The following is a 16,185-nucleotide window of genomic DNA, read 5'->3' as shown; positions in this document are numbered from 1 at the left end:
AGAACAATGTAGGACACCTGTGGAGTTAATAATTAATTGTGTACTGGATGCATGCATAGATGGATGGGGAAGCCATCAAGGTGGAGATTCTAAGCCTCTTTTGTGCCATGAGTCTGTTTGACCCTCTCATGCATGGACCCCTACTCAGAGTAATGTTTTTAAGTGCATAAAATAAATACATGAAATTACTACCCAAAAAAGCAATTATGTTGAAGTGTAGTTATCACAATAACTTAAAAACAGATTTGTGGTATATAGTTTGTGCACCTTTATTAACACATTAAATAATGAGATATAATAGCAGTCAGAATTAGTATTGTGAATTTGTAGCAGTGAGCTAAATAACTTTTTAGTTATCTTCACCAAATTTTCTGTGATTTGAAAATTTCCATAATTTTATAGGTAACAAAATATAGATGTTACTCAACTATCGTTTGTTGCCTGTATTCCTAACTGAAGGAAATACTAAGTTATAGTTAGAGGTTGGCAAAAACAAAGATGTCCTCTTTTTTCCCAAGCAGGTTTACATTACCCCTCCCCCACTGTCACCACGTCCACATGGGTTCATGTGGACTCATAGACCCCCAGTGAGGAAGCCCTACTCTAGAGACACCAGACAGGGTGAGGCAGCATGGTGGTGTGGCTTGAGCGCTGGCCTGAGAATAAGAAGCCACGAAATGCTACACTAAAAAGACGAGGTTATTTTGAGCTGTGGGGGACGTAGTACATGGTCTCAGCAAAAGGGTAATGATCAGGGTCATATACAAAGTGTTTGGCCACTGTCTGACAGCCACTTACTCATCCGAGCCTGTGCCATCGGCGAACCGCCAGCCCGTTGGGAACGACCGGTTCACATCAGTCAGCCCTAAGAAGGTGGCTGGTTAACAAGTGAGAGGGGTTATTGGGGTGGCGGGGGATGTATGGAAAATATCGGAGCAGAGGAGATTTGAGATAGGAAGATCACTTGAAAAGCTTTTACAAGGACTGAGGCAGTGGGATGGGGGCGGAGAGGAGGGAGGACAGAGAAGATTTAGAAAGTAGAAGCAGAAGCACTTAAACTAATAGGACATGAGAGAATAGAGAAGGAAGCGTCTCAGGTTATGTCTCTGTATTGAGATCGGTACAAGCTAGGGGATGTGGGACAAGTACCAGCAAGCCGTGGGAGGTGGTTGAGAAAGTAGTTCCTGTGGGTACTTTGTCTGAGAGAGCTGTGGGACCACCAAGCAGACACGTGTGAAGCTTAGAATGGTGGTCGGGGCAGAATTTCGATTCGGATAGAATGATGACAGACTTGAAGCCGTGAGCCTGGATAACTGTAGCAAAAGGAAGTAGTATGTGGAGAGAAGACATCTAAAGATTGATCCTTGAGAGAGCAGAGCTTGAAAGGTTGGGAGGAAGTAGAGGAGCTAATGAACAAGACAGGAGTTGGAGAGGAGGGATGGGAATGAGAACCAGGATAGAATAAACCCAAGTAAGAGAATCAGCTCTACCTTTTCCCCACCCCAATCCCAATTCTTTTGGGAACCCCTGGGGTATGTAATGCTTTATGAGGCACCTGGTGTGTCTGAGGCAAATAGGTCCGCATTCCCTTGTTCTGTCATTGTTCTAAACTGTAAGGGAATGTATGTCTCATTCACAGAAAAGCGAATTAGTGTTTGGTTTAGAAACTTGAAGTTTTCATTTAAAACTCACTTAGGAGGGAAATTCTAAACTGCCGTGACCAACTCTGGCCTAGGCGTATGGAAACAGCTGGTGTGTGCTACTGCCAGCCCGGATCTGAACCTCACTATCAGACAGCAGGGGTCTCGGGTCGTTCCCAGCAAGAACACACGAGGTGCAGCTTTGTGACAGAGGCGGGCAGCCGTCGAGGGACCACCTGCAAAGTGGTGCTGCCCCTGCCCCCGAGGGTCAGGCCACAGTGACAGGGTGGTTTGGGAAAGGGGCAGAATGCCCTCAGGAACGGGAACTCCTCCGCCATGGCTCTTTTCTTGGCCCACCTGAGCCCAGAGGTGCCTGTTGCCTTTGGGAAGAAACCCTGTGCAGTTGTTTGCAGATTGGGGCGTGCAAATCCTTCAGACATGCGCACGTCCTGCTTAGCAGAGCGTTGGAAGCGCTGCCTGGACCAGCTAACCCGGACTGCCTTCCGCCGCACCGCAGTCTGAAACGGATTGTGTTAGTTCTGCCGGTTTCATTTGAAACCTATTCGGAATGTCATAATCATCCTGGAAATACGTACATTTGTCTTTATCTCAATCATTTTGACCTTGAGAGCTTTATCTTAGGCACTTGTGTTAGCGTACCCGGAGTTCTCCAGGGGAGCGTGGTTGAAGAATCTGGTGTGTACTGGGGGGCAGTCTTCTGAGTCACAGCCTGAGGTTCAAACCCCAGCTCTACCACTCGCTTCCTTACGGAACCTTGACTAAGTTACGTGACCTCACTGTGCCTCCTTTTTTCATCAATAAAATGGTTTGATAATAGTATCTAGTATCATACATTTGTTCCAAAAATATAATGCTGTAATTCATATAAAGGCCTTCCAAGAGTATCTGGCATATACTAAGCAAAGAAGTTTATTATTATTATTATAAAGTTAGTTATATCCCTAGATATGCCTCTAAGTGCTTTCAAAAGACTATTTGCTTAACTTCTCCCCCCACACACTCCTTCCCAGATATTTTCATTCTGTAGCAAAAGATTTCGGTGATATTAAATATAGAGCCAAGAGACTCTGGAATGTCCTCGCCCCGTTCTAGATCACAGACACTGCTCCCCTTGAGATGCCTAGGGGAGATGTTGTACGGGAACGAACAGTGGTAAAGAGAAGTACTTAATCTTTCCAGGACTTGGTCCAGTACCCTCGTGCAGAGAATTCAGATGAGCTGAACTTGGCCATTTCTCTAAGTTAGTTAAACAAGACGCTTCAGCACATCTGCTAGTTTCCAGAGGCATATGACCAGGAAGAAACAGAAACACAAGGCGATAAATTTGTTCCCTATGCCTCAGACTCTGTAGCCTCGCCAGAAGAAAATCGACACCTCCGGTCAGCTTCTTATGCTAGTCCCGCGTAAGAAAGAGACAAAGCTGGTCACTAGCTGGTCCACTACCTTTAGGAGTGAGTGTGTTCTGGCCCTTTACACTTGAGTCACCCAGGAAAGAGAGATCCTCACTCTGCAAGCCTGTCGTTGTGCCACTGGAGAGGGGTCCAGTCGGTCACCCACCAGCCTGCCTCCTCCCCCTCTTCCTTTGGTGCCTCAGTTCCCAGTGCTCCCCGAGGTGCCTGCAGAGGGAAAAGGGCTCAGTGGTCATAAAGGGTTGTGTTGTCTCCTCCATCCCCAGCCATGTTTCTTCATCTTTGGGGATTTTAATTCTCATGTTCTCAAGAATGATAATGGAGCCAGTTCTGGATAAAAGGAAGAAAGGAAACAAGGTAAATTGGAAAGTGAATTTCCTAAACTGTCTCCCTGTCTTTAGCAATTCTTCAAGTTCCTAAAAAGGGTTGCTCAGAAAGACTGCAGCGAAATTGTAAAGCTCTGGGACTGCTGTCCCTCTGTTCCCAAGAGGAATGTGATTTTTAAATAATGGGAAAGAGGCTTATGTTACAGAATAGGCCTCTGAGGGTGGAGGGTTCGACTGTCCTGTCCAAGAGGGAAGGCAGCAGCCTACCCTGGGTTCTCTGCAGGGGTGGGTGCATGCAGAAGGCTTAGTACCCTGAGCCTCAGAGTGTGGCGGGGAGGAGAGGATGCAAACAGGGAAATAAAGCAGGACAGGGAGATCTAGCTGGGAGGTAACTAGGTGTTTGGGTACAAATTTGACCCCTTGGTAGTACTTTATGACCACTGAGCCCTCTTCCCTCTGCAGGCACCTCAAGGAGCAGTGGGAATCGATGGGGTACTTGGGGTACTAATTTGACCCTGCTTTGTATCTGATCTTTGGCTTCTTTGATCATAAACAAAACAAAAACCACAAACAAACCCAAACCTGTCAGGTGGCAGTTATTTCTGAGAAGGGGAGGGAAAGTGAAGAAAGCAGGAAGGACAATTTTTCTGACTTCTCAGAGCACAAAGGAGACAATGTGTCTCCTCCCTGAGCATCTACATCATTCCTCTGGTTACTGTCGCGATGATGCCACGGCTTTCCCTGCCACAAGCGTGACAGCTCAGGACTCTCTCTAAAGAGGTGGGCTTGTACACGCGCTGGGCACACAGGGAGCTGCAGCCCTTCGTGGAATGCTGGCAGGGGAGTCCCTGTGCGGCCCAGGAAAGCAGGAGGCCCTACCTCTGCTGCTGCTGGAGCTCAGGGGCTCCCCCCGGGAACCCGACCAGGAGGGGAAGTGGCAGCCTCCGAATACTGGTGCCGTCCTTTATTTTGGAAGACACTTGACCAGGAATATGCAGATGGCACTGCAGTGTGGGCTGCAGGTCTCATTAATAAGTAAAAGTGGCGAGAGTCACCTCAGCGAGCCAAGCGTGAGTGGTGGCTTGACGACAGGGCCTGTGCCTCACGGTGTATTTGGTTGGCGACTAATCTTGGATCTTCCAACCAATGTCTTTCCAGTATGTTCCCCGTGATCTTCTCAAGGGAATACAGCATGTGTGTGCACACGTGTGTGTGTGTGTGTGTGTGTGTGTGTGTGTGTGTAGAGAATGTGTGTGCGCTATGTGATAATATATATAATAAAATGCTTTGTTTTAGGCTTAAAGAAAGTATATAGGGGTGCCTGGGTGGCTCAGTCAGTTGAAGCAACTGACTCCTGATTTCAGCTCAGGTCATGATCCCGGAGTCCCAGGATCGAGCCCCACATTGGGCACCCCGCTCAGCAGGTAGTCTGCTTCTCCCTCTGGCTCTCCCCCATCTTGTGCTCTCTCTCTCTCTCACTCTGTCTTTCAAATAAATGAATAAATTAATTTTTCTTTAAAAAAAAAAAACCAAGGGCTCTAAAAAATGTATTTTAAGATATGATTTTTTGTTAGTGATTAGCTAAATCAAAAATACAAACTTAGGTCATAAGATGATTTCTAGCATTTCTTTTGCTCTTAAAATAAATCCTCTGTTCATAATGCATGAAAGCCAACTTTCAACTCAACTCAAAATGTGTACTAAAACCAAGCTTTGTTGACCCCTTCGGGGCAGAATTCTGGTTTTCCTGTGTTGGGCTCCTGTAACAGTTCCTCTCTTTCTGCCTGTTGTATTGAAGGGCCAGTTTGTACACGCCTGTGTTTTTCCCTAGTCTGGCAGCTTCTCCAGGCCAGAGCTGTTTTACTCACTTGTGAATTTCAACCACTTTGCCAATACCAGATGGGAAATAGGGTTAGAGTCATTTTTGGTGGGACTGCTTTGAGTCCGTGAGTTTCAGCAGCAAAAAGTGAGAGAAAAAAACACCCACACGAGAAAAGACCAATGTGGTTTTTGTATGGTGGCAAACTACAACAATTGGTAGAGACATTTCTGCAGGGATGGATCTCCTTAGGGGTGCACTGAAAGCTAAAGGAAAATACATCTGTGAGCGCAGAGACTTTCGTAACCGTAATTCCACCTTACCACAGAAAACACGTGAGGAAAAGCAAAAAGCAGTCCTGAGAAGTCAAAATGTACAACAACTGGGAAAATTAAATTTTGTGTTTAATGGAGAAGTGAATTACTTAACATGACAGCAATTTGGAAACACAGAATAATTTCCATTCAATAATGTGTACTTTTTATCAACTCTCATGCGTATCACAACGAGTGCCAAGGAGAAAGAAACTACAGGAAATAATTTATCTTCTAACAACCCTTTAGATTTAAAAGTGCCGCTGATAGCCTCAGATTCTCAGGTAACAATTCTGGTAATTTCCTGGCAGTTATCCCGCCCATGACACTCAGCACCCTGGAACTGCATAGACGGTGAGGAAGCCTGTAAGTAGAGGCGTTGGGGGGTGCCTGGGTGGCGCAGTCAGTTAAGCGGCTGCCTTTGGCTCAGGTCACAGTCCCAGGGTCCTGGGATCGAGCCCTGTGTCAGGCTCCCTGCTTGGTGGAGAGCCTGCTTCTCCCTCTCCTCCCTGCTTGTGCTCTCTGTCTCTCTCTGTCATTCTCTCTCAAATAAATAAATAAATCTTTACCCCACCCCCCCCAAAAAAGTACAGATGTTGGGTGTGCTCCTACCCTTGCTGGCCACACTCAGTTTTCAAAGCCAGTTTAAGACCCTCCCCCCACCCCCAGTCTTTAGGTTTATATGTTTTCATAACATGGGTCAATTCATTGTTAATTGTAGAGGGTAGTAAAGAGCTGTAGTAAAAAGAACTGATCAGGAATGTTTTCCCTGGATTTATAACCCACCACTTGTTTGAACTTAAGCAAGTTACTCCCACTAAGCCTCAGTTTCCTTTTCTGTCAAATAGGGATGAAATGCCTCCCTCAGAGTGTTGTTGTGAGGACTCCTTGAGTCCAGAGCTTAGCACGTTATTCTCAGTTTTTATCGGTTCATTATTATGTGTCATGATGGAAATTTGCTTTGACAGAGCGACATAGAGCAGTGTACACTCTTAACGACCAGGCTTCGGTGTCCAGTTCATTCTTTCTTTCTTTCTACTTCACCTGTCTGCCTCCACCCCCCACTAGGACCTCTACACACCCCATCCTTTTTCAGTTTCCTGTTTAGGGTTACAGATGCAGAGTTTTCTGTTCAGATCTATTGCCTGTGACTTGTAATCTATAGGGACGGGAAGTATCTTGAGCCAGTGTATGTAAAGGCATTAGAATAGCCATGTGTTTTATATGTAAGCCAAGATTTTTATAGAGGGCCCTTGGTGAATATAGTCCAAAGAAGAATTACAGGAAAAAAAAAAAAAAAAAGACCTTACCCCACCATCACTTAGAGATTTAACAAAATCTAGCCCACTCTAAATGGTTACTAGCCATGGAGAGTTGAACAACAAAATTTGATGAACATATGGGAAATCTGGAATCCTTACTACTACACGGTCTTGAACACTTAGTGTTAAGGTTCCTAGTACATGCCTTGGGCAGCGCATGCGCGTAACTGCTTGGATACGACTGGTCTCTTGGTGTAGGTAGGTGTAGGATCCCTGGGATCCATGCTTATTGTTCCTGCTCAGCTGTCTGACACTTTCACGCATGAGGGAAGGAATGGTGTTTCCCTAGTGCTGAGCCTCGCCAAGCTGGACTTTTCAGTGGAGGCATTTCAAGTGGTGATTGCCCCGCTGAAAAGGAAATGCCGAGTTCTCCACAGAAAGAGAATGAGGCAGAAATGGCAGCAGGTGCATACGGTAGTGATCGTCCTCCTCATCAGAGAGACTCCTGGGGAGGTCTTTCTGCCTGGCCCTCCTTCTGGGTGACCCTTTCATAGTAAGCCTTTTCACAAGACCTCACCATCAGCTTGGGCTGGTGCAAGGGCTCCCAGAGAGCCTTTCTCGGTGTTCAGGAATCTTCCAGCAAGAGAGTGCGCTGGAGCAGAGGAACACCCCTGATGGACGCAAGTCCAAGTCAGCATTTCCAGATTTCTCAGCACTATTTCATACTCTGAGGAAGTGCAGAGCCACTGGGCACGATGACTGTTCCATATGCTGTTTCCCAGATATAATTTAAAAGATTCTTGTGGGTAAGGGTAGGGCATGGTGTAGAGAGAATCTAAAGTTATTGGGCCTGTTGGTAGGTAATTAATGCCTGCAGGCAGCCAGTCCTCCCAGCAGTACCTCAAGGGAAACTGTGGCAGGGTGTTGCTGGCCAAAATAGTGGCCCACTGCCCATGAGGTTATAGCATGCCTGAGCTGTGGAGAGACTGACCCCTGAAGCAAGGAACCAGGCCACTGCCAGGCCCTCTGGTCTCCAGCAACAGAAAGAACTTCCCATTCTGCTAAGAGCCATGGCAAAATGAATTTCGGCTTTAGGGCCTTTGGAGTGCCCAGAAATGATTGTAGTGAGCAAAAACTAGGAGGATGGAACAAATAAGTGAGCAGCCTATGAGCCACAAAGCCTTTACAGCATTCAAAACTAAAACCCCAGGTGACACCCAGAAAAATCTCGATGACGTAATTCAGAGGAAGTCTGCACCTCAAGGTTTACTATTAGTAATTGACTCTCTGGACTACTGCATCACATATTTTCCTCTTTAAAGTATTAACTATCCTTTGAGGGGCGCCTGGGTGGCTCAGCGGGTTAAGCCTCTGCCTTCAGCTCAGTCATGATCTCAGGGTCCTGGGATTGAGCCCCACATCGGGCTCTCTGCTCAGCAGGGAGCCTGCTTCTCCCTCTCTCTCTGCCTGCCTCTCTGCCTACTTGTGATCTCTCTCTCTCTCTCTCTGTCAAATAAATAAATACAATCTTTAAAAATATATAAAGTATTAACTATCCTTTTAAATATTGGTTAAGTCATAAGGTGATTGTAATAAAGACCAGTGTTTTTGTAAACGCAGTCTCTCTTGTCCATATTCAGCTAGTGGATTTAATGGCTGTAGAGCAGAATCAGTGGACAGAGACGCAAAGCAACAGGACACAGACTTTAGAAAAGCAGGGGATGTGTGTGTGTGTGTGTGTGTGTGTGTGTGTGTGTGTGTGTGTGACGGACAGGTCTAGATCAGTTTCCAGTGTGTTACTATACACGTGCCCATCCTGTCCTCCACCACACCTTGACTCCTCCAGTTTCTCGTCACCATTGTAGCCAGAGTACATATCCTACCATGCAGACCTTATCATGTCACTTCATTGTGTGAAGTCCCGGGGACTTCCGGTTTCCCCCACTATCCCAAAGTCGAGCATTCCTGTGAAACCTTTTGTAAGTTGAAATGGCATAAAGCAAAGAAGCAGTTATCTTTAATCTGAATGGAAAAAATTTTTTGAGTGGTCCCAGACCCCGAAAATAAGCTCTCGTAGGCTTTTCTGATACCTTAGGACACATCTTGCTAGTGGGTGCACAGAGTGAATCGAGGTAAAGCACAGATGCTTGCAGACACAGTTCAGAGTTCTGGCGGCTTGATGTGGAATGGGGTTCCAGGGAAGGCGCTCAGGGGAGCCGTGCACACACACGCAGCACGCAGCCTCTCTCCCTGCCCACTGCCGAACGAACACTGAGCACTACTTCCACTTTTCCCCTTTATTCGTAAAAGCAAAAAATCTCTTTGGATTTCTTTCAGTTGGCAAAAACAGGTGCTAACATAAGTATTTCAGAGACGCAAAGCAGCAGGACACAGACTTTAGAAAAGCAGGGGATGTGTGTGTGTGTGTGTGTGTGTGTGTGTGTGTGTGTGTGTGTGTGTGTGACGGACAGGTCTAGATCAGTTTCTAGTAAGGCTCTTAGTAATGTCCTCACAGAGGCTGTGTCTCCCTGCAGCTGCTTTGCCCTCACCCGAAGTAGGGCTGGGTCACCCGCCCACTGAGTTAGCACATTCTCCTGCTACGTGGAGCCTGTTCTTAGAAATGTTACAGACACTCTCAGGGTTTTGGTCACTTTTCATCTGCTACCTTGAGAAGCCTGAGTCTATCTGATACATCTTTGGATGCATTCAACAAACCTATCGCATCCGCCTACCATGTGGCTGCGTGGAAACGGTGAGGTGTGTAATGAATGGTCACTAGGCTCTCAATGATTACATCTCAGTAACTCGTCCTCGTCCTCACCAGTCATCTCTCCAGTGCCCATCCCAGCCTCAATGTACACGTCCTTTGAGTGGATCACGGGTGATCTCTCACACAGGACTCTCCCTTCCTATACGGGAATGGATTTCTTTCCATCAGATGCCTCTTAATTCACTCCCATACACCATGAAGGTCACTGCCTCAAGAGAGCCATGCTCGGGAGGGGGCCTTGGGACTAGCCTGCAGGGCCAGAGACGGGAGCTGTTTCCAAAGCATTGCAGGTCGCTGGTGTCATGTTTGTGTTGGAAGAGGAAAATATTTTCTAATACAATGTTTTTGTCTTGTCTTTTAGCTTACATTTTACTATGGAACTATAGATGCTTGGTGTCCAACGGCATACTATGAAGACATAAAGAAAGAATTTCCAGAAGGAGATATTCGACTCTGTGAGAAAAAAATCCCTCATGCTTTTATTCTCCGTTTTCCGCAGGAAATGGCTGACATGGTAGCTGACTGGCTAAAGGATGATCTGTCCAAAATCTAAGTCCTGACCTGCAGAAACATGACTGAGAGCTAGTACATAGCAGCAGTGGTTGTGCCTTCTCTTAGTAATACCCTTAGTAGATAAGTGTTCATTGTTAATGTTTGATATTAGACAACAAAAACAAAAAGAACCTCTTGGCTTGTTATCTGCTCCCAGCTAGCTCCCCATACCACCGGCTGAAGTAAACACAATGAAATACACCACAGGTTTAACAGCACATTTTCCAAGACTCAGGGAACACAGTGATCAGTGACCTAAACAAGACCCTTTATGTTTGCGCGAGATACCCCAGTGGCACCCTGCAGTTGATTTTAGTAGGCAGGATCCTTGCAGACCAAAGGAAGTCTAAATTCAGTTGATTTTAATCCAATTACCATGTGGAATAGGCTCTCCTAGAGGAAATTATGAAACACGCACTAGGAATATGTGAAAGAGAGCAGTGAATGTAAAGTGTAGGGTCAGATATGTAAGTGTATGAGATCATGAGGACACACATTCCAGTAGCCGGAAGTGATGAGTAGTGGATCTCGGACGTGGACCTGCGTCTCCCTTAAAGACAGAAGCTGAAGATGAGCCTGGACTAACTTTGAGGTCATCAGAATCCAGCTGGCTACCAGCACAGCCTGCGTGCCCCCTGCACCTCGATACTACCTTGCAGCATGTCATGAACCACAAGCAGAGCCAACATCAGGGGAGGCACTGCTTGTCTGCATCTCTGAGAAGCTTCCCCGAGGAGTGAGATTTCCTGATCGCTCTTCATCAGACAGAGAATAAAGTTCACCAGACACTCCTTGGGCCAAGGAACTCGGTAAGAGTTGTTGACTGCGCCTCCTGCCACGAGACAGCCCCGAGCTCTATGCTGAGCACCAGCCTGGCAGGCTGTGAGCTCTCGGCAGGCTCCTCTCCTGCGGGGCCAGGATGCAGAGGCCTGGGGTGTCCCAAGGCCAGCCTGCACCTGCCTCATGGAGTTGCTTCTGCTGTGATTTTTCCAGTGAAACTACATTGAGGACCAACTAGGAGCCAAATACTTTGCTAGGCATCAAGGAGCGAGTTCTTAGCTATGTCATGATCCTTTTCTTCTGAAAAATCTTCCAGTAAGTAATTTTTGAGAGGGCATCTTTCAATCGGTGAAGAGAGAATTACCATAAATGAGTTCTGCATTTCCGCCCTGGCTTTGTTAGTGGGAAAGAAATTGTTTGACTGTTGAACCAAAACAGGCCATGATGGATTATGTGAATTCACCTTCTCCAGATGCCTTGAGGTCCAGTAGAGAAGAAGCTTGTTCTCCAGCCTAGAGTAGGCCCACAATATTTCTGCCTTCCCTAAAATCACTCAATCCTGGGACCCTAGGAGCCAATAATTCCCACTGACAGCAGTGATAGTTGACAGTTGATCAGAAACATTCAGTTTTCCCCTAGAGGAGACCCCACATGGTGTTATGATTCCTTAAGAACAATAGGTTGTTGTCCTTCCTTCCAAAGCCTAAAGCCCCAAAGAAAGATTCCGCTCTGATATGCTGCCAGCCCAGTGGTGAGTGTTGAGCGAGTTACTGTCCCTTGGCATGGCTTCTGCATCCGAGCAAATGAATTCTCGGAGGGGAAGAGCCAAGCCCCAGGCAAGGAGTGCTCTTGGCCCAGGAGAGAAGCCAGGAGACACGCATTGGCACAGGCCTGCACATACAGTCCCGATCGGCCTCTGTGTGGGAAGGCCTTCTGGAAATCTGATGTTAGAAGCTTAGGATTCCTGTCTCCAAAGTGCCTTGTGTATAGGAGATGCTCAGTCGTACCGACTTGAAGCCCTCAAGCAAGTCGTGGGTGAATCACACCTACTCAGAGAAGAACACCCCCAGCTTTCCTTTCAGCATAATTTATATTACTCCCTATTTCACAAGTCCACGTGTATGACATTGTGTCTTATTTTGGTTTGTCCGAGCCTAAAAAATGGTAAAAAGTAAAATGATAAAGTAAATGATATGGGCTCATTTTCTGTTTATCATCTGATCACCAAATGAATTTTCAAAATAAATGTTTTACCAGCACTTACGACTGCCCAGCCTGATCTCTGTGTTGAGGGAGGAGGATGTAAGCTCAGCAGTCCCCCTGAGTTAGACTCGGGCCAAAGTCTTTCTGTTAAACTCTCAGTACTTCTTCTAGGGAAGGAAGAATACGATTTTAGGAGATTAAAGTTCATTTTATTTCGTTAGGAATTAAACAAAAGACTCAATGTGATTTTTAGGCGACTTTCTCTAATTTTCCATGCCTCGATGTCCTCACTTATAAGATAGGATTAATAATAAAGCATGCCTCGGGGGCACCTGGGTAGCTCAGTGGGTTAAGCCTCTGCCTTCGGCTCAGGTCATGATCTCAGGGTCCTGGGATCGAGCCCCGCATCGGGCTCTCTGCTCAGCAGGGAGCCTGCTTCCCCCTCTCTCTCTGCCTGCCTCTCTGCCTACTTGTGATCTCTGTCTGTCAAATAAATAAATAAAATCTTTAAAAAAAAAAAAGCATGCCTCATATTGTTGGAAGAATTAAATGGGGTGATAAAATTAAAACATTTAGTGCAATTCTTGGCTGAGAGTATCTTCTCAATACAGATTGGCTCTAATAGTTATTTTCATTATTAAGCATCATCATCGTAAAAAAGAAAAGATTAAAATTGGTAAGCAGTGGATGAAATTCACTTTCCAGAAGCATTTCTTCCTGTATATACCAGTCAGCCACACAGATGGTCCTTGTCAAAGGTTTGTCTTCATATGGGTTTATCTAGCGCCGAGTGAGGGGTCTAAGCTAGAGTCAGAACCGGTGCCCCAAGGTGGTCCTCAGGCTGCACTGGGCCAGAGGACAGAGAGAATGTCCAGAGGCAGCTCCCGTGGTCCTCTGGGCTCATGTCCGAGGTGGCTAGGGACCTCTCACCATCCACTTCACCATCCAACCCTTGGAGAGCCAAGGACCACCAAAGGCTTGATTTCTCTTTACCCTACATTATATTAAAGTTAATTCCATGCTATCTTTTAAAAGATTTATTTATTTGAGAGAGAGAGCTCATGCAAGTCAGGGGAGGGCACAGAGGAAGAGAATCTTCAGACTCCCCAGGGCAAAATCCAAAAGAGGCCTCAGTCCCACAGCCCTGGGATCATGACCTAAGCTAAAACCAGGAGTCAGATGCTTAACCGACTGACTAAGCCACCCAGGCACCCAAAATTAATTCCATTAAAGGAGACTAAAAAGACATGACAACTTAATGTAACAATTGATTCTTACAAAAGAACATTGTTGGGACAGTTTGCACAACTCGATCAGGGTCTACAGATGACCTGGGAGTAAGAGATCAACGTTTATTGTCCGACTTCAGTGGTTGGATTGTGAAGAGGATGTCCTTATTTGTACTGAAGACACATTGAAGTTTCTGGTGTGATCAGGCACCAAATCATCTTACTAATGGTTCAGAGAGGAAAGAAAATGTTCTTTGTACTTGCAATTTTTTTATACGTTTGAGATGAGTTTGAAATCACTGTGCCGTCTTCCGCATCTGTCTTTTCTTCTTTCCTGGAAAGTAAATTTCTTCTTCTAAGCAGTAAGTGAAGATCTGAGTTCAAATCCCGGATCTGTCATTTACTGGGTTTTGAGGCTACCTTGGCTTAGCCTCCCTGAGGCTCCCCACCCCCCATCTTGTCATCCATGAAAATACTTGCTTTCATTTGGAGATGTGAGAATGTTAGATTTGGGGAGGGCTTTTGTTTTCCGTTAATGGGGCTAATTGAGGTCATGCGTGTAACAGCAGCTGGCACCCTGTCTGGCTTATGGAGGACGCTCTGTAAAATGGTACCTGAAGGAAAAGGTTAGCAAACTTCCACAGTCTCTCATATTCAGTGCTGCAGAGGACCCGGTGATGTCTCAGCTTCTACATGGTCTCACCCAGCCTGCAACTTGATTCTTGTGGTCTTGGCATTTCTGGTTCCTACTGGGGGGAGGGGACGGTTGCTCACCCAGCTCAGCTTTCGGGCTGAGGGCCGTGAAGCCCTCCCACGGACAGCACAGGATGCTGGAACATCACCTTGTTGAGGACCTGACGGTGGATTTAGAAAAGATGCAGGGAGCCAAACATTTCTTAAGTAACCGGAGATACCATCTTTGTTTCTGGCCTCTTGCAGGAGAGAAGACATACTTGGGCTGCTCCGTCGCATTGGAGGTGGGGTTTAAAGAGGGGTCAGTGGCTGGAACTTAGTGTGCCCTGTGAACAGATCTCTCTCTGAGGCCTTAAGACAGAAGCTGTCCTGCAGGAGACCTTTTCCAAAGTGCAGAGATCCCTGCCTCTGCTCCGTAGATGGGCGAGTGATGGCTCTGGTCCACGGGGGGAGCCGCTATGGGAAACATGTCTGGCCTCTTCTGCCAGACTGAAGGTTCTGGATTGCTGTAGTCCCGGGAAGCGGAAACCCCCAAAGGGAGAGGGGAGGCACCTGCTCCAAAGGCCAGAAAAGACAGGGAGAGCTTGGGCAGTGTGGGAGAAAGGAGAGAGCCCACAGAAAGAGGCTGCCGCTCCCCCTGCACTTTCACAGGGTCTCGGTTAAGCCTTTCGGTCCCACGGGCTGTGGCCGTACTCCCCACAGGTCACCACAGAGGGGAGAGGTAAGTGACTGGCTCAAGATCTCACAGCTACTGAGAGGCCTCCGGAATTCAAAGGCAGCCTCTACTCCGAGCCAAGGCTTCCTCCCCTTTCCACGGCACCGTGCTGCCTCCTGGAGGCGGGAGTGGGCAGCCCAGCCAGAGTAGAAGGCGGGACGAGCGAGTCAACAAGTCAACGGAAGGGCAAACAACGGCCAGTTTAGCAGGCCCGTGGAAGAGTAGGTAGTTTGTAACAAGAATAGTTTTAGAAGAATGAAAGAGAGAACAGACCTGCCGGCCAGGGACGGGGGCGGGGAGGGCGGTGCATCAGACAGCCGACTGCAAGGAGGAAGCCCTGCCTGCTGAGTCAAAACGAGGCTGCAGTGCCTCATTCTGCCCCTCTGCTCTCTGCGGCAGCCGCCTGGGCCCTCCAGGTGCTGACTTCCCGGACCGCACCTGTGCTCTGAAACCTCTGGAGTCACCTGCTCCAGCTCCGAGAGTGCCCACACCCCTCCCCTCCCCTCCCCCCAGACTTGGCCCCAAAGGCCAACTGCTCCTGCCACCTAGTATAGCCCCTCTCCTCCCCCGCCCTCCCTCCCTCTTAGCCCTTGGGGGGCCCTGGCCATGTCTCTATTGGAGTACTTACCAGTTACTGCTGGAATTATATTTTTCCATTCTGCTCCTCCCACCCCCACCACCAAACTCTTTCCTGCCCTTAAAAGGAGAGTCCTAGGACATGGAACTTGTGTCTTGTCATCTCTGTGCTCTCAGGGCTTATAGAATAGGGCCTGCCACACAGAATATTCAGGAAGTTTTACCTAAATCAATACAAGTTTCTACCATACCTGAGAGTCAACCTCTCAAGAAATAATTCTCTCCGTTGCTCAGACTCTCAGGGAATCACATCTCAGGGATTCTGTGTCCCTCTGTCCCTCTCGACTGAGTGCGTAAATGGAAATGGGAGGTGGACTAGCTCTTTTATCCCTTAAGCCTTTCCGCAGCTGAGCCAGCACAGCAGGGCCAGCTAGACTCCGGCACGTTGGCTTTCTGGCACTGGGGACTACAGAAAGCAAAGTCCCCACACTTCGTGGCCATTCCTGTCCCCTCCAAATGCAACTGTTACTGCCATTCTTCCATGGTCAGAAAGCCTCTGGAGTTTGAGTCTTAGCAACTACCAAATCTGTGGTAGTTATTTGTTGAGCGCTAGCCCAGCGCAGCACCCCAAGTGGGAATTACAGCAACAATACACGAGACCGGGCCCAGGGAAAGCAGAGCGTTTTCATTTTGGATCGCATTCCTCAGACATTCTGGCAATGGGGCCTGTGCTGACCTCCCTACGTTGGGACAGACTTCCTTGCTGGGTAAGTCTATGGGAAAATTCCTCTTCCCTGGGAGGGGAATGTGACCCCGTGACTGGGCGTCCATTAAAGCCAGGGGTGCGGGTGCACCTGCAGGGCCTCCCTCCTCACA

General features: G+C 47.4%; 1 protein-coding gene across 2 annotated transcripts in view; it reads left to right on the top strand.

The window, feature by feature from the left end:
- Nucleotides 1-12,152, top strand: part of LDAH (lipid droplet associated hydrolase) — a 111,905-nt gene extending 99,753 nt beyond the window's left edge. For both annotated transcript variants that reach the window (XM_047745640.1, XM_047745641.1), the window contains exon 7: nucleotides 9,923-12,152. In XM_047745640.1, the coding sequence (XP_047601596.1) occupies nucleotides 9,923-10,114 (192 nt within the window). In that variant the 3' untranslated portion in view covers nucleotides 10,115-12,152. The remainder of the gene's footprint in view (nucleotides 1-9,922) is intronic.
- Nucleotides 12,153-16,185: the final 4,033 nt, after the last annotated feature.

The sequence above is a fragment of the Lutra lutra genome, chromosome 9 (assembly GCF_902655055.1).
Source record: "Lutra lutra chromosome 9, mLutLut1.2, whole genome shotgun sequence".
Lineage (NCBI taxonomy): Eukaryota > Metazoa > Chordata > Mammalia > Carnivora > Mustelidae > Lutra > Lutra lutra.
This window is presented reverse-complemented; position numbering and strand designations above follow the sequence as displayed.